This window comes from Phyllosticta citribraziliensis (assembly GCF_038025025.1).
Source record: "Phyllosticta citribraziliensis strain CPC 17464 chromosome Unknown J3D65scaffold_3, whole genome shotgun sequence".
Taxonomy (NCBI): Eukaryota; Fungi; Ascomycota; class Dothideomycetes; order Botryosphaeriales; family Phyllostictaceae; genus Phyllosticta; species Phyllosticta citribraziliensis.
The window spans coordinates 994,979-1,015,715 of NW_027117340.1; the positions used below are offsets into that span (position 1 = coordinate 994,979).

The 20,737-nt window shown below is 56.1% G+C and overlaps 6 protein-coding genes and 1 non-coding gene across 7 annotated transcripts; 2 read left to right on the forward strand and 5 right to left on the reverse strand.

Moving 5' to 3' along the window:
- Positions 1–783: 783 nt before the first annotated feature.
- J3D65DRAFT_616387 (uncharacterized protein) lies at positions 784–1,900 on the reverse strand. The gene is made up of 2 exons (XM_066799440.1): positions 1,644–1,900; positions 784–1,567 (listed from the first exon to the last, which is right to left on the reverse strand). Exons 1-2 carry the CDS (start codon positions 1,859–1,861, stop codon positions 1,018–1,020), a joined length of 768 nt encoding a protein of 255 aa, XP_066657679.1. The 5' UTR covers positions 1,862–1,900; the 3' UTR covers positions 784–1,017.
- Positions 1,901–2,576: 676 nt separating this feature from the next.
- J3D65DRAFT_251700 (glycoside hydrolase superfamily) lies at positions 2,577–4,302 on the forward strand. Its single transcript, XM_066794808.1, has 3 exons — positions 2,577–2,741; positions 2,965–3,411; positions 3,546–4,302. Exons 2-3 carry the CDS (start codon positions 3,045–3,047, stop codon positions 4,214–4,216), a joined length of 1,038 nt encoding a protein of 345 aa, XP_066657680.1. The 5' UTR covers positions 2,577–2,741; positions 2,965–3,044; the 3' UTR covers positions 4,217–4,302.
- A 398-nt stretch (positions 4,303–4,700) lies between these two features.
- J3D65DRAFT_665502 (Vps53-like protein) lies at positions 4,701–7,420 on the forward strand (the record flags this gene model as incomplete). The annotated part of the gene is made up of 3 exons (XM_066802846.1): positions 4,701–4,734; positions 4,802–6,668; positions 6,715–7,420. The coding sequence occupies 3 exons, from the start codon at positions 4,701–4,703 to the stop codon at positions 7,418–7,420; spliced, it is 2,607 nt and encodes an 868-aa protein (XP_066657681.1).
- A 481-nt stretch (positions 7,421–7,901) lies between these two features.
- J3D65DRAFT_251720 (uncharacterized protein) lies at positions 7,902–8,869 on the reverse strand. The gene is made up of 3 exons (XM_066794809.1): positions 8,618–8,869; positions 8,175–8,559; positions 7,902–8,124 (listed from the first exon to the last, which is right to left on the reverse strand). The coding sequence occupies exons 1-3, from the start codon at positions 8,800–8,802 to the stop codon at positions 8,044–8,046; spliced, it is 651 nt and encodes a 216-aa protein (XP_066657682.1). The 5' UTR covers positions 8,803–8,869; the 3' UTR covers positions 7,902–8,043.
- A 3,442-nt stretch (positions 8,870–12,311) lies between these two features.
- On the reverse strand, positions 12,312–12,402 carry J3D65DRAFT_t42. The gene has a single exon. It is a non-coding gene; the product is annotated as a tRNA-Arg (tRNA).
- Positions 12,403–13,928: 1,526 nt separating this feature from the next.
- Positions 13,929–16,267, reverse strand: J3D65DRAFT_252147 (uncharacterized protein). Its single transcript, XM_066794812.1, has 4 exons — positions 15,860–16,267; positions 15,093–15,802; positions 14,575–14,952; positions 13,929–14,438 (listed from the first exon to the last, which is right to left on the reverse strand). Exons 1-4 carry the CDS (start codon positions 15,905–15,907, stop codon positions 13,970–13,972), a joined length of 1,605 nt encoding a protein of 534 aa, XP_066657683.1. The 5' UTR covers positions 15,908–16,267; the 3' UTR covers positions 13,929–13,969.
- A 361-nt stretch (positions 16,268–16,628) lies between these two features.
- J3D65DRAFT_549721 (uncharacterized protein) lies at positions 16,629–19,730 on the reverse strand (the record flags this gene model as incomplete). Its single annotated transcript, XM_066796968.1, has 1 exon — positions 16,629–19,730. One exon carries the CDS (start codon positions 19,728–19,730, stop codon positions 16,629–16,631), a length of 3,102 nt encoding a protein of 1,033 aa, XP_066657684.1.
- Between the last annotated feature and the right edge of the window lie 1,007 nt (positions 19,731–20,737).

A 20,737-nucleotide genomic window follows, 5' to 3' on the forward strand; every position in this document is an offset into this window, starting at 1 on the left:
CCATCCTTCCACCAGGTCAGCGTCGGTGGCCTTGCGCTGTCGCGTGCGGTGGCGACGCATGAATTACGGGTAGCCGGTCGACCGACTGGCTGGCTGGCTGGCTGGCTCGTTGTTACTTAGCGCGGGCGAGATTGCGGAGGCGGCGGCGAGGGCCGCTGACCGCGAAAGCGCGAGAGTGCTTGCGCTGTGATGCTGAGAATGCAATGTTGATTGCCTGCGGTGGTAGATGTTGTAGACGAGTACGAAAACGTCATATTGTGTACGGTGCTGTACGTACCGCAACCAACCCCACGCCATCCCACCCACCCACTGCCGGTTCCCTTCCACCACAAACCGAATCTCTCCCACCCAGGATTCATCCAAACTCTCAACCAAGCGCATGACCACCACCACCACCCAATGAACACACTTTGCCTCCGCCTCCCCTAGTCAGCGGCGAACCGCTCTCCCGGCGCAAATACGGACCTCAAGCCATGGGTTTTGATAAACGTTTTCTGGAAGCTGACCGCCCATTCTTACTTTTGGCGCGGCAGGCCACGTGCTCATTCGTTCGTTGCCTGAGACGTAAGGAAGCCCGGCGACATTGTCAGGTTTAGGGTTGCGGTCGGTCCGAGTGGATAGTCACTGTGCCCTGGTGCTGCTGTTTGGGGAACGGGAAGCGGCCGAGCGAGATGTGGTGCGGCTAATTATGGGCGTTAGGGCTGCGTTTGATTTCAGCGGGTTCTTCAGGGGGTTTGTTTAGGTGGTGGTGGTGGCCTGCTGGGATAGGTGACGTTTGTATATCCTTAGTGATGCCTGAGGACCAAAGATTGAGCTTGAGGGAGGCTTCAAGTCGTGCAGAAATAAAAAGTTTTTCGTATGTAGAGAATTCCCACCAGACCAAACGCCACTGTTTTGTGCTCTAAAATAGCCACTTTTCTCAGATCGTTCACGTGAAATGAACACCATCGTCCGCCGCGCCGTCTGCAAATACAACCGGGGTATCACGCTCCAACAGCACCTTTGCGCTCTGGCTCCTTAATACCGCTTTCTTCCACCGCGCCCCCTCTTCCCCCGCGGCCAGCCGCCTCTTCCAAATTTACCTCCACGCATGACGCCGCCTTGCTCCTCGAAGCGTTCTCTCTCCCTCTCCTCCTCACGCCTCGCCTCCTCCTCCCTCATGGCGCGCTCCCTCTCAATCTCCTCGGCGCTCTTCTCCTGGCGCACCTCAGGCTTCTTCAAGTCGTCGGTCCACCTGGGATGCGCGCCCTCGGTGCAAGCCTTGCCGTGGGGACAGAAGCCGGCGAGGTAGAAGCGGCAGAAGCGGTCCTTGCGGACGTGCTTCTTTGCGCAGCGCGGGCCTAGCGGGCAGAAGCCGCGGTCGTAGTGCGGACACGGTGGGCGCTTGGATTCCGGGTCGATGTGCAGGTAGAGGCAGTCGTCACCGTTGCTGCACGTCAGGTGGCGGCTGTAGTGGTTGCATTCGGGCATGCGGCGGAGGTTGTATTCGTGCAGGAACTCGCATGTCTCGCCCTTTTTGCAGAGGCCGCGCAGCCAGTGCTTGCAGACGAGGCTGTTGTGGAAAGAGCTGTTGTTGTGGCGAACATCGTTAGCTTTGCGCGTGCTTGTGCGCGTCGGCGCTTGGCCGGGGATGGGCCACGTACTTGTTTGAGGCTGACGAAGTGGGATGCTTGTCTGGACAGAGGTTCCCTAGGGGACAGTGGCCCTGCTTAAAGGCATTGCAGATGGGTCGGCTGGGGTCGAGGCCGAATCGGTGCTCGCGCTTGAGGTAGTCGAGGAAACCAAAGTTGAAGCGCACCGGGGTCGCCGGCTCGAGGACGCGCTGGACAATGGGGAAGTCGGTCGCCGTCTCGGCGGCCATGACGAGGGTGCTGGGTTGGTGTTTGGGGAGCTTTGGGCAAAGGCGTGCAGTTGGAGGACACAGGCGCTGAGGTAATGATCTACGCGAGGACCGCCGCGCCGATGGCTGTTTCGCACGTGAAGGGAAGGGCGACTCGGGCAGGACCTGAACCAGCCAAAACCACCCACCCGCCCGCCGGGCAAGACCCGATTCGAGGCTTGACGCACCATGACATGGCTCATTCCGAAATTCTGGCCATCGGATTGAGGCCTGCGACTGGAGAGGCTCTGACTGTCGCTCGCTCTTGCGTGGGGCCTCGTGTTGCTCCGCGGCCTGTTCTCCTCGTCCACATCTGCAACTCCCCAAAAGGCAGCTCACAGCATCTCTGCTCCACCATCAGGCATCCACTTCTACTGCGCCTTGGAGAAGCGGAGAGGGTTTGGCTGAAGCGGCCCTCGCAAGCACAATGCCTGACGGCCCTCGCCTCGTGAACTGCTGCGTCCTCGGCTCCTCGCCGACAGCTTTTCATTCAAGGGCAACCCATGGCGACATTTGCATTTTGGGCGACAGGGAAGCCGTCAACGGTCTCATCCCAGCCCTTTTTGCATCATTTCCCTCAAACACTTCGGCCTCCAGAGACGATCCGGTGATCAATCCGCCCAGCAGGGCGAGACTGCCATTGCAACTTGTACCTCGGAAAGTGGCAGATGGGGTCGAGTGTTCGTAATCTCAGCTCTCCGTTCGAGCCGGGCTCTGCGGATTCTGCTCACACCCGGACTGGAGTCTTTCGGCTGAGTAGAGTGCTGGCAGCATGTTGACCATGGCATTCTCGTCTACGCTGGATGGTGGTTTCGTCAAGGCCGTGAACCATCCCGACTAGGCGGATCATCTGCCGCGCATGGTAGGCCCGCACTGTCAACCTGAGCTTGGATGGGGACCCCAAGACCAAAGCTTGGATGAGAATGGCCGACAGAGGTTGGACGGAAAAGCAGCCATATTAGACCATCATGTCCGTGGATTCTGCGAAGCGCTCAACTTGCCCGTGTTGGCTACCGCATACGACGCGCCGTCCCGCCGAGCTTCGCCCTGCACAGCCTGCTTACGGTTAGCCATGCTCGGCATAGGCCCCCCCAAACCAAACACCCTCCTTCGCAGAGGCTACAACACCAACGAAGCCTACGACCGTCTCTCTCCCCAAATCACAATGTACCTCAACGGCGTCTACTATCCCAATTGGCACATTTACAAGCAGCTGCCGCCGTCCTCGCTCAACTTCGACGTCATCTCCCACGTCTTCTATTCCTTTGCTCACGTCAAGCCTGATGGCACCGTTTACCTGAGCGACGAGTGGGCTGATGACCAAATCGATGTCGACGGCACCAAGGGATGCCTGCGGGCTTTTGCTGCTCTCAAACAAAAGTACTCGATTCTTCGCGTTGTCTTATCCGTAGGCGGCGGCGGCGCAGGCAGCGAGCCTTTTGCTGCAGCTGCCAGCACCGACGAAACAAGACAACGATTCGCCGCAACTGCCAAAGATTTGGTGAACAAGTACAACTTGGATGGAATCGACAGTGCGTTTTGCCCGTTTCGTCTTGTTCTTCCCTGGCTCGTCGTACACTTCAAGTCACAGATCCACGTGGCTTCTTATTTTCTAGCATTCCAGACAGTTTCACGTCACTGTCCACAGAACTCTAACTGTCTGCAGTCGATTGGGAGCACCCAAGCGATTCTCACCAAGGCTCCAACTACGTCAAGCTTCTGGCCGCCATCCGGTCGTACATGCCTCCTCCAAAGTACACCTTGACGACTGCCTTGCCGGCAGGGCAGTGGGCTCTTCAGCACATCAACCTGGCTCAAGCCGCGTACTACTTGGATCTCATCAATGTCATGACGTACGACTTTTCCGGCCCTTGGGTACCCAGCACAGAGCACCACGCTCAGCTCTTCTCCCCGCAGCGCCCTCACAATCAGCACTGCGCCATCTCCTGCAACAGCGCGATTGACTACTTTGTCTCCCATGGCGTTCCTGCCAACAAGCTGCTTCTTGGCGTCCCTGCTTACGGGCGCTCATTCCTCAAATCAAAGGGGGTCGGACACAAGTACAGCGGGCACGCCGGTGAGGAGGGGACTTTTCTTTACAAGGACCTTCCGAGACCCGGCTCCAAAGAGTACGTCGATGAAAAGGTCGGAGCTGCATTCTGCGTAGGTGGTGACGGTGGATTTGTGACGTACGACAATGCGCAGACGGTGCGCATGAAGGCGCAGTACGTCAAGGGAAACGGTTTGGCGGGCATGTTTTACTGGACGGGGACGGGGGACAAGAGCGACGCGCAGGAGAGCTTGGTGTTTAATGGTTACCTTGGGATGCACAACTAGCGGATGCATAGAGGGATTCCAGGCGGCTGGGTCATGATTTCTCTGCATAGGTACATTTTAGGAGGACACATTTTGATGCATATATACCTTACGTAGATATCACGGCGAGGATGCCCTGTTTGCTATTATCTGCCGACTTTGTCCGGCGCATAAACTCAAACTCCAGATCTAGATGGAGCTGTTTCGACGACCACCTCTGGCAACTTATTCCACTGCTCATGGTGTTGAGTTGTGCCTCGTGGCTCAGGCACAAGGCAAGGGAGCTTTGACGCGTCTCGGCCCCCTGCTCCAGCTCCGGCCCCGGTTTACCTCGCACGTCCGCAAGCTGTTCAAAGGAACGCCCCGCGCCATCAACTTAATTCTACCCCACGATCTGGATTAATTTCGACCTGCCAGCCCTCAACTTTCTCGATACTTGATCCAGCTTTGCTTCCGAGTATCTCACACCGCTGCGTTGTCGCCAATGCGAGCGTAGGCTGACCATATGTCGGCAGCAACGTCAGCGTCGCTCGACTCTGGTATTCGCCCGCCCCTGTTCAACACCATTGTGTCCCTCTGCCAGACAGAAGCTGATGCGCTAGCAAGCCGACTACAGTCCGATCGACCACCTGAATCGAATCTTTTCGCACCCCACGACCCTCTCCTCCGTCGCTCCCACCTCCGCCGCCCTCCGCAACTACGAATATGACTTGGACGAGGATATCGCCGAAGCCGTCGAGGCCCAGACGGCCTCAGACGCTGAGAGCGTGCGACACATACAGAGCGCCAAGGCCGAGCTGGATGTTTTGTTCAAGAAGATTGACGACGTGCGCGACCGCGCCGTGCAGACGGAGCAGAGCATCACGGAGATGACGGCCGACATCAAGCGACTGGACAACACCAAGCGCAACCTCACCTTGTCCATGACTGCGCTGAAGCGATTGCAAATGTTGACGACTGCGTACGAGCAGTTGAGGGGTCTGAGCAAGACCAGGCAATACAGGGAGTGCGCGCAGCTACTGCAGGCCGTCATACAACTCGTCGCCCATTTCAAGAGCTACAGGTCAATCGATCAAATTGCGACATTGAGCAGAAACGTCGCCGAACTGCAAAGGGAGCTTCTCGAGCAGATTTGCGAGGACTTTGAGGTCACTTTTGCCAAAGGCGAGGTTGCGCAACGGCGAGGAATGCTGGCCGAGGCATGCATGGTAATGGACGCCCTGGGAGAGCACGCGCGGCAGCGCCTGGTGACGTGGTACTGCAACACGGAGCTGCGCGAATATCGCCAGGTCTTTCGGGGGAACGACGAGGCGGGCTCGTTGGACAATATTTCCAGGAGATATTCTTGGTTCAACCGCATGCTCAAGACATACGACGGTGAACACGCCGTCTTGTTTCCACCCCACTGGAGAGTCAATGAGGTGCTCGCCAATGCCTTTTGTGAAGGTACACGAGAAGATTACAAGGGCATTCTCCAGCGCACCATGAGAGAAAGGGGGCAGACAATCGATGTCAACCTACTACTCTCGTGTCTGCAAGAGACGCTTGACTTTGAGCACAGTCTTGAAAGGCGCTTCTCGGGAGATTCTCGATCGTCGATGGATACAGTCGTCTCGAGAGAGGACCGACCGCATACCTTTACGCAGGCCATATCGGAAGCGTTTGAGCCGTACATGAGTCTTTGGGTCGAATCCCAGGACAAGCAACTAGCCACTCTGATTCCCAAATACCGCACCCAACCTCTCCGGAATCTCGAAGAAGATTTCTCCCCTCAAGGCGTCATACCGTCATCTACCGAGCTTTTCCACTTTTACCGGACCGCGCTTGCACAATGTGCAAAACTTTCCACTGGCATCCGGCTTCTTGACCTCTCCAGAACTTTTGCAAGGTACCTCGATCAATATGGGCAACAGGTCCTCTTTCATTTCCTCAAGGAAAGAACTTCTTTGGAGGAATTGATATTGATCCTCAACACTGCCGACTACTGCTACCAGACTTGCAATCAACTGGAGGAGAAGATACGCGGTCGTGTCGATGAGGAATACCGCAACAAGGTGGACCTCCAAAGTCAGGCGGATGCCTTTATGGGGATCGCGAGCGCTTGCGTCAGGACCCTTGTCGGCAAGGTGGAAATCGAGTGTGAGCCTGTCTGGCGGGAGATGCGCAACACGCCATGGAGCAAGCTCGACAGTGTGGGCGACCAGTCCAGCTATGTGGCGGAGCTGTTGAGGCACGTCAAGGAAAAGGCGTCGGAGATTTTGAAATATGTTCACAAACAGCAGTACGCTCGGGCATTCTGCGACAATCTCGTAGACTCGATGGTCAACACGTACATTCTCAGCCTTGTCCAATGCCGCCCGATTTCCGAGGTCGGCGCAGAGCAAATGCTACTGGACTCGTACGTCCTCAAGAAGGGCTTCACCGAGCTCCCCGTTCTCACGAGCGAAGACCAAAATGCTCAGCCTCCGGCAGCGTAAGTTCCATGCGCGGTCATCATTGCAAATCTAACCTCGACGCAGTTTTGTCAAACGCGTCAACGCGGCCATGTCTCGCCTAGACCCCCTCCTCAAAACCCTTCAAGTGCGGCCTTCGCCGCCAGAAGCCCTCGTCCAAGCCTACCTCATCCACATTGCTGACCGCTCTGACGCCAATTTCCGCAAGATCCTCGACCTCAAAGGTATCCGGAAGACCGAGCAAGCCGCCCTCGTCGATCTCTTCGCCGCCCACCGCCAGTCCCCCTCGCACGCCTCGCTGCCCACCAACTCGGCCCTCCTCACCCCACTTCAGGTCTCCTCGGGCGTCAGCGGCGCACTGGGTGTCGGAGGCGTCAGCGGCGCAAGCGTCGTAGGTCTCGGCGGCGGCGCGCAAAGCGGCGGACTCACCTCGTCGTCAACGAGCCGCTTTGACCCCGCGACGTTTGCATCAGGCATCATGAACGCCGCGCGCGACGGCGTGGACCGCTTCGGCCCCGTTGGCGTCGTCGGCGCCGGCCAAGCCATCCCGGCCATGATGCGCGATCAGAGCGGCAGCGGCGGTGCCTCCTCGCCTTCCGTCCCTGGAGGCGCAGCTCAGGGGCCTGGTGGCTCAGCCTTGTCCAACGATGCGGCGTCTGCGCCGGCGGGCGGACCTGCGGCTAATCTGAATGAGAATTTGAGGAATATCGGCAAGTTCTTCCGTCGTGATGTTGGCACTTTTGGGCGCTTTGGCCGGACGGACGCGGGGTAGGCGATTCGAGGTTGGTTGCTCGTGGTGTCGGCTCGAAAGAAGGGTGTGCGAAAACGCAGTGGAGGAGAGTATGTTGGGTTTTGTTCCGATTTTTTTTTTCCCCCTACCGTGTATCAAATATACCTTTGTTAGACTTGAATTCGACAACAGGCTGAGTGGTGTGCGGACTGAAATGTGCAAGACTAAGGCTGTGGACAAGCAAGAGAAATGAGGAGAGGGGTTGAAGGGGTCAGTAAGTCCAACCGAAGTTGCTGATGACAGGCGCAACTTCACTCCACCGGTGGAAGAGGGAAGCGGAAACAAATAGCATATTGACCTTGATCGACAGATCCTAAGCATCTCGAAAGAGAGGAGAGCGAAGTCATTGCACAACGAGCAACTAGAAGAATGTCAGTTTAAAGGCCATGGCAAGATCTTTTTTACCAGAGCTTTACTTTCCCGGTTGGGTCCGCTTAGTAGAATGATCACTTGGATTGAGGAAGGGACAGGTATTGGATGAGAAACTTGTATTGCCAAAGGGTACATGGCCTGCACATCAATATACAGATTCCGTGCGTTGACAGAAGGACATTAACCCCACGCTTCAACTCCACCACACTATCCGGTCTCGCCGTCTCCAGGACTTAGCGACCACCACCCTTTCCACCACCCTTTCCGCCTCCCTGTCCACCTCCCTGTCCGCCTGAACGCGATGGAGGAGTACACTAGCAATGTTAGACATGAACATGTTTGAATATCAGAACAGCGGACTTACCTGAAGACGGGTGACGACAAGAGCAGGGCCGCAGTCAAACGTCTCGCGAAGGTCACCGCAGTAAGCCTTCTCACCGTTCTCGAGCTCAAGATAAACACCCTCAATCTTGCTGCCGCCCTTCTCCTTCATGCACTTGTCGCTCTCGCCATTGCTCGGGTCATCACCGTTATCCTTCTTCTTCGGGCACTTCTCCTCGTCGGGCGAGACTGTCGAATGAGGGTTGAGGGCCTCGCAGTTGAAGAAGCGGACCTTGATATAGCGGCCCTGGTACTGGATGAGAGAGTCACGGGTGCACCAGGCGGTGTCACCCTTGCCGATGGTGGTTTTGGCGTTGCGGACGGGTTGGCCGCCGACCCAGGCCACGTAGCGGGTCTCGCCGTTCAAGCTGTCGAGAAGTCAATTTCTATTCTCACTATATTAATACGGGGTCCTGATGGACTTACGTCTCGAGACCAACGCGGTAGTCAAAATCCTTGACCTCCTCAGGGGGGATGATGTTCGGCTGGTCACCACTACCACCGCCGCCGCCCTTGCCCTTATCCTTTTCCTTCTTCTTCGAATCTTCTTGAGCGCTGGGCAGCGCGGCGGCGAGGCCGAGGAATGCCACGGAAGGAATGATCCACTTCATTATGAACACCGAAGATCAGATGCGCTGATATGGAGGATGCTGATAACATGCGGATAGAGATGCATTGGAAGGGAGAAGGACATCAATGTATATATACTCCATCCCTCTCCTCTCTCCGCAACGGCCGCACCCAAGGCACTTGCAAACAAGCCGACCCAGCTTCCCAGAGACTCTCAATCAAAAGTCAATCTGAGAGGCTTCGCACAGGCAAGCCTCGGGAAGCGCGGAGGGTCAGCACAAGCTGAGCAACAACCAAGCCTCACTGCCAATAGAGGTGCCGAAATTCAAAAAAAGAAAGTAGACTAAGTACAACGCAAAACATGGTTGAAGCCAACAGCACATAGACGGTGGTCCATGCGGTCGAGGGAAGGATGATGGGAGAGCGACGCTGAGCGTCTTGGAGCTTTGAAGTCAATTCAGACTTCGTCTCTGAGCAACTGGCAGCACCCCGACCATCGGCATGCTCATTGGCTGGTCGGCGGGCGTGGGGAGCTAAAAATGGTCGGAGGTATGAACAAAGGCCGTTGCTGGACGGGTGCTCCCAAGAAGTGCGCTGCTTCTGGCGGCTCTCAGTGGCCGGAATGAGAACAACAACCCCGCAGAAGGGGAAGTAGAGCCAGCGTCCGAGACGTTAGCGGAAGCCGTGCTGACATGCACGTATAAAGCTAGGTTAAAGGGATGCACCCATTCCGATTACATGAAGGAAGCATCGTCGAAGGTCGCGCCAAGTCCCCGCGAGAACGGATGAACGCTGTTAGCTGTTGGTCCATGTGTCTGCGCACTTAATGTCCGATTAGATTAAGGCTGCCACCTTAGCGGCGTGATGTCAGTTGGCCCCAGGGCGGCAGCCAGGAAGGGTTCGCATGTCCAGGCGGGAACGCGCCAAACACGGCCAGGGTTGTGCCCATTTGGCTCCGCGCGGCCACCAAACGACTCATCTGCGAGTGCTTTGGCAGAGCCTCCCTAGGCCGCCAAGGGACTCTCCCGCTTCTCCAACGCTGAACCCCGGCTCTTGTGCCAGTTGTCCGTCCACCTTCTAGAAGACCTCGCTAATGGAGGCACAAACACCGACATGTGGTGGCTCGTGGCTTTCTCCATCATTTCGACGTTGATACTGTCCCCGTCGAGTGCCAAAGGCTGGTCTGAGCGCGCTCCCATCTCCCGTTCTAGAGACGTTCTACGCTGCTTCTGCCGCGCCCGCACCCCCCCAATATACCTGATGCGACTCATGCCAATTGCCGAAATTGACGTTCGAATCGTGCCCTGCGCAAACAGAGTTGCGCCCTGAGGCCGTGCTGCAAGGGTCCTGGGTGCAACCAACTAGCTGCCTGACCTGACTGCCGCTCAACTTGCCCACTCTCCCCCCTTTCGACCATTATAGCCGATGCCTGCAGGCTCCGATAGACAATCGTGCAGCCGCAGTCTTCCGATTGCCGCAGCCATCCGACCATCAGGAACGTGCTAGTCGCCGTCTAGAGCCGTTGTTTGAAGAGGGACTGGGAAGTGCGAGGATCTGGGTGGCTAACGCCGACACTGGCCCACAATCCGGTCGTAGTCGTTGCTAACCGGTGATTTTCACGGTCTCGAGATTCTCTGATTTGTCGATTTGTTGGTTTACCTGACCGACTTTTGGGAATCTGTTCGTGTCGACCAGGTTTTCAAATGATGCGCAGCAGGCAGTCCGGCGCCTCATTCTGCCTCCACTTGCACATTGCCTCGGCCGCCCTTGAACGCTGCGGTTGAATTGCGAGCAGGGATATCTTGATGGCTTGCTTCGTGACCTCCTGCAGGCGGTGTTTGCTTTTGCTGCGAGCGGGTTGTGCAACAGCAAAGTCAAGGTGGAGCAAAAAGGAGTTTGTCGAAGCTGAGAGACTCTCCAACCTTAAGTCTGGCAAGTCGAACATTTCACGTCATCGATAAACCAAAAGCGTAGAAGCATAAAGCTAAAGAGCGTTGAGCATAATAGGTCGAGGCTTGGTAAAGGCTCTTGAGTCGTCCCAATTGAGGTCTGAAGAGGGAATAGACGGCGCGAGTGTTTTGTTGCTTGTTGTGTTTCTGTTACTCAGCATAGCCAGGTGGGAAACATTACCAGTCGTAGCGTCTCGAAGGCAGCTTTGCCGCTGGAAGCTTGCAGAAATCGCAGGCGTAGCCATGGCACGGACGATGCTCATATGACACCAAAGGCTCTCACAAGCTTGGCGATACGAGAAGCATGGTGCAACGGTCGCGATGCCGCAGCAAAAGAAGCCAATCGCCATCGCCTTGGTGACTGTCGGCGGAGAAAGTTGCATGGCTGGCAGATCATGACACGCCGCGACCCGCACGAGACGGGAGACCAAAATAGGCCACTTTGCAGTGATGAATGACCCAGACAAGTATTTTTCAAGGTCTTTACCGTCGCGAGCTGGTAAAGTGGCGGCTTCGGTCCATCGTTGAAGGGGATAAGTCATCACGTCCTGCTTCGCTCGGTTTCGGGTCTTATCTGCGAAAAGAACTGCATCAGCGTGTCTTTCTTTGAGAGGAGAATTAAGTGTTTACGACGCCAAAATATTTCACGTCTTTCAAACCACACACATGCCCAAATTGCCCTCCTCCAGCATCACGCAGCAAGTAAGGCTACACGCATGACCGCCTCAAAGAGTAGGACGGCTAAAGATAAGGCAATGTACCTAACCTGCAAACGTCGTATTTACCGTCGTATTTAAGCTCACTAGATCTATAGCCTAGTTTGGCGCAGTGACCCTTGGCACTGTCAAATGTTTAAGGTTGTTTTTGATGCTTGACGCAGTCAAGCTGTCCGAAGCGAGCGACCGCCGCCCGCAAAGTTCGGGACAAGTCTGGGCGATGCTACCGAAGCCCGAAGCGCATGACTGCGAAAGTTTGCTTGTAGACGCCTGCCGGAATACGAGGTGTTGGCGTTGTTGATGCCTTATTGCGGCAGTGTTGGCACCAGAACACGCCTTGTCTTGCTGTCGCCCACGTCGCTCACTTAGGTCTGGAAGGTTGGAGCAGATGTCTCACGCGGTTTGAGTGACATGCTGGCCTTTCGAAAGTGTTGCCAAGCGGATGGAGGAGGTGTCGGTAGGTGTTGGTGGTGGGTGCAAGAAGCGTGGCTTGGTAGCGACCGGGAAAAGCAAACGAGAATCTTCAAAGCCGCAGTCCGTCGCCAATGACACGAGTGGGTTTATGGAGCCTCAATCGTCCACATTTCAAGTCGCCAGGCGCTGATAATGCAGCGTCGAGCAAAAAAATCAAAGTGTCGCTTGTTGGATCCGGCGTCTGCAGCCGATGCAGCCTCGCGTGCGTTACGCCATTTCGCACCGGTCAAACTTCGGAAGGCAGTGACGTCGTCCACTAGCGCCCCTGCAACGGTTTAGCGCCCCGTTCTCGCCCATTTTGCAGCGCAAAGCTCCCACGCCTCAGAACACTGGCAAAACAACCCAAATTCAATCCCACATGCAATGACATAGTTAAAAATACTATAGAAAGCCTCACAAGGCCAAAAAGAATACCCCACGCGGGACTCGAACCCGCAGCCTCGAGATTTCGGGATTTTGAACGACTTAGAAGTCTCGCGCGCTACCATTGCGCCAGTGGGGCTTCGTTGTTGAAATTTGGTTCACTAAGCTGCATTATCATTAATAGTTTATTCTGGAGAGCATGGTGAGCTCCTAAACCAACATATTTAAGGCCTGGAGTGACTGGTGGGGCGTAATCGTCGAAGTGTAGGTAAGAAGAGAGAGACAAGCTTGGGTGCGGACGCCCGGGGCCGGGGGCGCAACGTCCTTATCAAAGCTCTCGCCTGTGACACAGTGATCCAATTGGTCCATTCAAGACAGCACGCAAGCACAGGCCGACCAATCAGCAACGGTTCGCTATTGCCATGCAAGTAAGCGTTGTTGCTGCAGGTACCGCGACTGACACTGCGCAGTACTCGGATTTTTAGCTGTCGTTGTGGCTTTGCTTTCTATTCCGCGTTTGTCTTGTTTGCGGAAAGATCCTCCAGGCTTACGGTGTGATAGGCTACTCGATTCGTTGCTAAATCGATCTTCTGGTCACTCTGAAACGTCATCGCTGCGGGCTTTGAGATCCCGCAAAGCACACCGGCAACTTCTCTATATTCCCACTATAATGATGGCTTCACACATCGCTGCATCACACAGATGCACTTCTATTGCCTGCTCACTAAAAGGGTGACTGTCTTTCGATGACTGAATTTCCTTCCGCATAGTGCGGTCGTAAAACTCCGTGGAGCTTGTTGGGATCTTTTCCGAAGAGAGTTTCACCTCACTGCTTGCACGATGATTGTTTTCGTGGCCAAACATCACCGCAACTGGCGGAGAATCTAGCTGACGTCTGATCGACGATTTGGTTCATCGTGGGCGTGTCGAGACTGCTAAAGGGGACAGGTTGAATCTAACGCCGCACCGTTCGCACGCACAGAAATTAGACATAGCCGTCTGACGCCAGCACAGGCATCTCTCAAGCGCACTGCAATTTTCCCTCGGCATTCTGGGTCAGACATTGTCCGCTTACCGTGAGACATTGCTGGCAGGCCAGCGGTCACAGCAAAGACGAATGTCCACAGGGCAAAAAAACGAGAATGGGAAGAAGTTTCAGCGACTCTTCTGAAGGAGATGGGAAGCGGGCATTTTTGCTGCGTGCTACAACACAACCAAGAGCAGAACCCCTTTTCACCCCCCTGTCCCTCTCCGAACGGTGCGGGCGCCTTCAGATAGCTTGCGACCGCTGCCCGCCATTTTCTCTGCCCGTCCTCTTTGACTCCCTGGCTACTCCTCACTCGTGCACAGAACCAACGAGCCTCCCTACAGTGTTATTCCTTCCAAAATCCCCCCCACACTCCACGACGCTGCTTGTGGCAGCTAAGCCTCAGATGACATCTGGTGTTTTCACTGCAGAGGCCAGTGGGACTCACATATCCAACATAGATCTAGGAGAGAGAGGGGGAGAGAGAGGGGGAGAGAGAGAGGGAGAGAGAGAGGGAGAGAGAGAGAGAGAGAGGGGAATACCACGCAAATCAGCAGCGTCCTTAAACCTGCATCTTTGCGCAAAAGGCCTCCTGTAGTCTTTGCAGTGCTCGCTGGCGCCCAGGTTCGTGGTTAATTGCGGTCCAGCACGCGCACGTAGACTCTGGCCAGAAGCCCCCTCAACGCGTCGGGCTCTGCGTCAGGCGTGAGGAACGGTACTGAAAAGACTGGTCCAAGTCCATGCCAGCTCTGCTGCCGTCTTCGCCGTCTTGTCCGTCAGCTGTGACGGGCAGAGGCAGCAAAGCGAAGCGTTCGTCTGTGACATCGCAGCCGTCACCGTCTTCAACTGCTCGAAGGCCAGGAAGGGAGTCTGCGCCATTGGCACACTGCTTCGCTGGTGTCGAGATGCCATCGCCAGGGCCAGAGGCGTAGGCGTAGGCGTAGGCGTCTTGTCGCAGCGGCAGTGAAAGAGACGGAAGCTCATACGCAACGCCTTCGTCTTGCCTCTGCTGCGCCGTGGTCCGACACCTCTTCCTCTTCGCCCTCCCGCCACTCTTCTGCGTCATGGTGATGGACTCGATCTCCCCGGCCATCTGCGACGGCAAAGCCTCATCCGCAGGCGCTGAGCCGTCGGGATAGTACAGCGACCTACATCCAAATCAGCACCGCCGAACGCAACCCAACCCAGCATCCTCCCACTCATGAAACCAGCAGCGCCAGCCAAGCCGTTCGAGGCCCTGATGCGAAAAGACTGCGAGAGAGGAAAAGAAAGCGCACAACGAACCGTCTGACGATATCCGCGGCATCGCGCTCGCCCACCCCATGCACGCGCCGCACGTGCTGTTTAAAATTGTCGCGGCGCGGCCATATCTTGCCGCTGCGCGTGCAGCCGGGCCCGACGCAGCGGAACGAGGGTGTCATGGACGGTGCTGCTGGCCTCCTCGTCGACGCTGTAGCAGCGGCGTTTTTGGAGTTTGAGTTGGAGGAGGAGGTGGTGATGGTGGAGAAGGTGGAAGTGTTGTGTATCGCCATCATCTCTTCCGGATGCACGCTCTTCTTGTGCCGGTTCAAGTCGTTGACAGTCGTGAAGCCGAGGTTCTTGCCGCGCGCGCAGCCCGGGACGCTGCACGTGAAGGGCTTGCAGTGCTTGCGGCGGTCTTTTCTGCGTACGTCACCTCCTGCTTAGTTCATCTTGCCTTTAAGCGATGGAGTAGGAAATGCCAGCGACAGAAAAGGGGGGAGTCGGGTTTTACGAGGATAGAGAACTGGATGGGGATGTAAGTAAGTAAGATGGATACGCACTTGAGATCCGACGCACACTTGAAGTTGCAATGACAAGTGCGGCAGTGAAACCGCTTCGTCCTGGTCTTCGTCCCCATCGTCATCGTCATTGGCAACGCCATTGCGTTCTCGTCCTCCCCTGGCGCCGCTCCGTCGCACTCACGGCAAGATGCCGCTCCAATCCCGTCCCCTTGGACAGAACGAACCCCCCTAGCCACCCCGCCACCCCGGCCGCTCCCATCAGACAGTGCCATTGCTGCAGATCGATCCAAAGGCGACGTCTCAGAGACGGCAGAGACGTCGCTGGTGGCGCGGAACTGGGGAGCTGGCTCTGGAACTGGCACATCGGGAGCGAGTAGCGGCGCTAGGCCTGCCCATTCGCTCGTCGTTGCTTGCACGCTGCTCCATGGGCCGTCGGCGTCGCGATAGAAGCGCGCGATGGGGTCTGCGAAGATTTGGTCGTTGTCGCTGCTCAGAGGGAATGGTCGGTGTTGAGGTGGGAACGCATGATTTAACAAAGAGTCTCGCTCCTGGTGAAATGGAACGCCATGAACCTCAAAACGGATCGCTGGCTCGAGTCTTGAGACTGTCCGGCTAAGGAAGCCATGCTGCGGGATCGGGTTTGCGGACCTGGTGGCAGGTGAACGATGGTATGGATCAAGCTGTGGCGGTATTGTTGGTAAGTGGCGAAAGGCGTGGTGGTCTGGTTCAGTCCAGACGGGGCAATATGACTACAAGCTATCTATCAATAAAGAGTCTGCAGCCCAAAGAGGGGTTATATATGTTACCGACGCAGCGCCATATGCAGCAAAGGCGGGAAAGGTCGCCTGGGACATGTCTTGAAATCAAGACGACGACGACGACGCGGAGGCGATGCAGAGAAGTAATATCCAGGCATAAGGCTGGGGACCAAGCGCAGGGACCAAAAACAGATGGTCAAGGACGGCAACGCAAGGCCAACGCAACGCAACGCAGAACAAAGGCGTTCCCGCCAGAGCGGTTGGACAAACAGAACAACAGAACAACAGACAGGCAGGTAGGAGGGACCATCATGACACATTAGTAGTCTTGCGCCTTGTTCACCGCCGGACGGGCAGACGACAGCCTCTCTGTGTTTTGATTGCACAAGAGCCGCAGTAGCGCGCCCGACACTGTGAGATTGAGGCACAGACGAACGAAGACCCGTCGACTCACAGCCACTTGCTGCCTGCCTGCCTGCCAGCCTGCTTGCCCTGCTGATGGATGCGGCTGCGCCTTGAGCGAGCCTTGCTGCAACCCTGCCTCCAGTCAGAGCTTGGGAACGTCTTGCTCTCGGTCAATTGCATCACGACCCTAGATTTCTGGGGCCAAAACTCGAGAGCGGAAAACGCCGCTTACACCCATGGCTCTACTGTTTGGGATACTGGGTTCTGTCACTCATGTGCATTCCATCCGTCCCCGAAAGCGTGAATGGAAGGAAATTGATCCAAATAGGGGCTTAGCCAAAGCAGACCATACTATGTACAAAGGTTGGAGTCTGCAGAGCTTCCCCAAACGCGATTTCCCCTTGCGTGTTCGTTACAGTCCTGGGTAAAATCCCTGCTGCTGCTGCTGCTGCTGCCTCGTGTACGACGTAGCAAACAGTTCGAAGTCATCCTCTACAAACTGCATCGTGTCACCTTGTCCATACGGCATCGAGGCGGCCGTGAACGTCCCATTATCCGCATAGAGATTCGTAGGTAGGTCTGCTCCAAAAGATGGAGCTTCCACTGGGGACTGGTACACTTGCCCTGACGGCACAATGTCAGTGACCAACGCTGGAGCTGCTTGAGGATATCCGTCATGCAGTTGCTCTTGCGCATAGAATTCATTGTTTGCAAATGTGCGTGGTTTGTGACCGTAGGGGCTGAGGCAGGACTGATTTGCAAAGCCGGTACCATTATCGACTGCGTAAGTCGACAGATGCTGCTGTGAGACCTGGAGCGGCTGTGATCGTGGGCTGGCAATTTGCGGGGGCGGGTATGTCATGTTGTTTGACGGCGATGTACCCAGAGTGTTTGTCAGGTCGGAGGAGTAGCCAAGTTGCCAATCCCTCGACGGCGCATTGACTGCCAGATTGAATCCATGGCCAGCCATGTCACCCACAGGTGGAGTGACAGCAGACTTGGCTCGGCGTCGTTGAACTGGATTGATCTCGACAGGACCGAGGATTGTGTCCGCGTCAACGTCGTGACTTTCAACCAACTGAGTGATGGGCATGCTCATCACCTCCATATGCCTTGCCAGGTGGGAAAACACGGACTTCCAGCTGGTAGACCGAACGCCGCAAAAGCGACACGGTTCGTCTTCTGGTTCCGACGACTTTTCATGGCGGCAAAGATTGACAATCAACCAAACTTTGTCTGACTGGTTGCCTGGGCCGGAGAAGTCCTCAATGCCCTTTTCCCAATCGAGCAGGTATTGCAGACGATGTCCTGCACGTACGTGGGCAACCGTGTCCTTGAAACTTTTGGTTTTTGGTTCGTTATCAGGCCCTGGCACTTTGTGCTCGCGGAGGAGATGTTGCAAGAAGTTGGACTTGCGGGCGACTTCTTTTCCACAGTCGCGCCAGTTGCATTTGAACATTTCCAGTTGCCGGTGCTTCTCCATTTCATGCCGCTTCCAGTCGGCTTTCCTGCCCCACGTCTTGCCGCAATCGCAATCCTGAAAAGTGCAGAAATAGGGTTGGACGTCGTCTCGTACATGCTGCGTCCAGTCTGACGGTCTCAAAAATTCCCTAACTTCGAAACAGAACGGACATTCGAATTGTGCTGGTAGTCGTCTCATTGGAGGAATGGGCTCTCCCTTTTTTAGTTCGGAGACTTGTACGGTCCCGCCTTCGTCGAGGTCTTCTTCCTCTTCATCGAAAGGAGAACGTATTCGAAAGCCGCCGGACGTTGTCTTGCCATCCTTGCCTACTCGCAAGGGAAGAACTTTGGGTTTGCCCCCAAGGGCAGGACAGAATGTTCTGGAACAGGCTCCACGCTTGACTCGTCTCAAATGCTGGGCTTTCTGCTCCAAAAGCTGTTTGTATCGTCTGTAATGAAGTTCGGCGGCACGCTTGACGATGAAGTCTTCAATCTGGAATGTTGTCGAGTCTTGATTCCGGCCCCTGCTAGCCTCAATGGCGTTCTTGGCGAATCCGTCCAATGTCGGGACCGCAGGCCATTCAACTTGCGGTGGGGCATGGGTTTCCTCGTCGCTACCATCCGAGTCGCCATCATGTGGGCTTTCAGGACGCAAAGGGATCATGGGCGGGCCGCCGATACCAGTAATGAGCTCAGACAGACTTGGTTGAGCTTGACTTGGACTCCTGCTTCGGGTTATCGCCCCTTTGATGTTCCTGAAGGAAGGGAACAGGTTATCCCCGTGAGATCCGCTGCCTCTGGAGTGATTGGTAGGTCTTCCCTCGACTTTTGGGGACTTGGGACGGCTCCAGCTGCCGCTGCGCTTGACAGGTCCGTTGACTTTGGTGTCCAGCGACAAACTGTGTTTGGGACCCGTGGTTGAGGGAGGGCTCTTCTTCTTCAAGAGGCTGGGAGTTCTCTTGAACGTGTCCAAGATGCTGCTTTTCCGTGGACGATTGGAAGGTGTGATTTGTTTTGATATGCCGCCACTCGACCAAATGCTAGCAAGCTCAGACTCGCTCCTGCGACGTGTGCGAAATGAACTTATGGTCGCCGTGACAGAGGCCGTCTCGATGTCCCTGGCCCTGGCCTGGAACCTCTGCATCGCGGCGCTTGACGATTCCGGTTGGTATTTGTTGTCCCAGGTTGGCTGCCGTGGGAGGTCATTCCACGGCTGTATCCGCTGCGGAAGCATGTCGTAAGTGTCCTTTCGCGGGATTCGGGGAAAGTACGACTCGTCCTCCTTTGCATCCTTGATTTCCACATTTGCTGCAGGGGATTCTGGCGGCTCGGTAGGCTTCGATTGTAACAAGCGAGAAGGTTCGTCAACACGGCGTGTGTCGACACCAGATTCGTCTGGTGGTAGGGCATCGGCTTCACCTGGTGCGCGATCGACGTGACTGGAGTCAGTCCTGTCTGTATCGGTGAGCCATTTGTGGACCTCCTCCTTTTTGTCGTCGGCAATGCGCAATTTTTCCATTTCATTGATGGATGGGATGAGGGCGTCGTTGACATTGCTCCGCTCCTCTGGGCCGATCCCAGCGAGACCGGACGTGGAATCGCGTCTCCATGAACCGTCTTCATCACGTTGCGCATGCGATTGAGAGTGCGACACGTCCATGCCGCGTTGCGAATCTTCATCAGAGGTCGCTTCGGCGTCGTATGGGGACAGATGGGAACCCAAGGTCCTGCCTCCATTGCTCTTCTTTCCCAAGTAGCGGTTGATCTCGGAGCCCGAGGGGGAGTTGGCTCGACTGCAGCTCTGAACGTGAATCTCGGGACTGATTATGGAAGGTTGGTGCTCATCAAAGAGATCGATTGAGCCTGGTGCAGGGCTGTCTGTCCCTGCTGGAGTGTGCTGTTGCTGCGGTGCAGGCAGGCCCCAAGCGTAATCGCCTTGGGCAAATTGCGGGAAAGATCTTGGAGGGACACGCGATGATTGGGGCCCACTGGCCGACGTTACAAACTCGATGCTTGACCTGGGGCTCGAGTGGTTGGTGGTGCACGGTGACATTAGTTGATTTCCGTGGTGAGTTTGTCGAAAAAAAGGAGGGTGGAGATTGCCATTCGCGAAAGTCGAGTCGGCTTTGGACACGAAGGGGCCATGAGGCACAGCTGGAGGATTCTGGAGGCCAACTGGGTAGTCGGCGTCGTCCAGTGGCAGCAAACCATCCAGAAGCAGGTCGTGGTCGAGGTTTGGAGTAGCCTGGGTACTGGCATTGAATTGGGGATCAGAAGACCATCCGGGAGTCATGTCGCCCTGCAACGAGGAGAGGTCTGGCGAATACATGGTGGCGGTCGCGCAAAAGGAAGCTGAAGCATTGGGGTCGTGACCGGGCGACATGTTCAAGACTGGCGGAGACTTTGTCGCATGTCTGCTCGTCGAAGTTGAGCGGCTGACGGAGGAATCTGGGAGACAGGTGGAGCCGTCTCTGGAGAAGTTGGCGGCGAAATAACCGTCCATGATGGTGCCGGATCTTTGGGCTGCTGCCGCGGGGGGCGACGATCATTCGGACGCAGAAAGACTCGGGAAGGGAATCAAGCGCGTAAGCGCTGGAGGATGACGGTCGCAGCAGTCGATTGGGTGGCGCAACGAAGGGTGGTGGAGCGCGCAGGTGACGGGACTCGGCGGCGGAGGAGATGCCAATAACAGTACGGCGAGAGTCGAGCGAAGCGAAGGGACATGGATATGAAGAGACGACGGAGGGAGAGAGCGGAGGGACGACGACTTTGATGGCCTTGGGCGCTTCGCGCTGGCGAGAGGAGCGATTGGTCTTTGCATGGCGGCATCAGGCATGATTTCCGGTGGCTCAGGACGTGGACGGTGGTGGCACAAGAGTGAGCAGGCTGAAGTCGAGGCGGACATGGAGGCAGCAGTGTGGCTCGGTGTTGGTGTTTGCCTAGAGCGACCACCGCAGAGCCTCACTCCATCGTGGGAGCTGTGGGTATGTACAAGGAGATGGGTGGTCTGCTGTCCCGTCGTCGATTCCGTCCGTCGCGCCGTTCCTTATCGGGCATGGC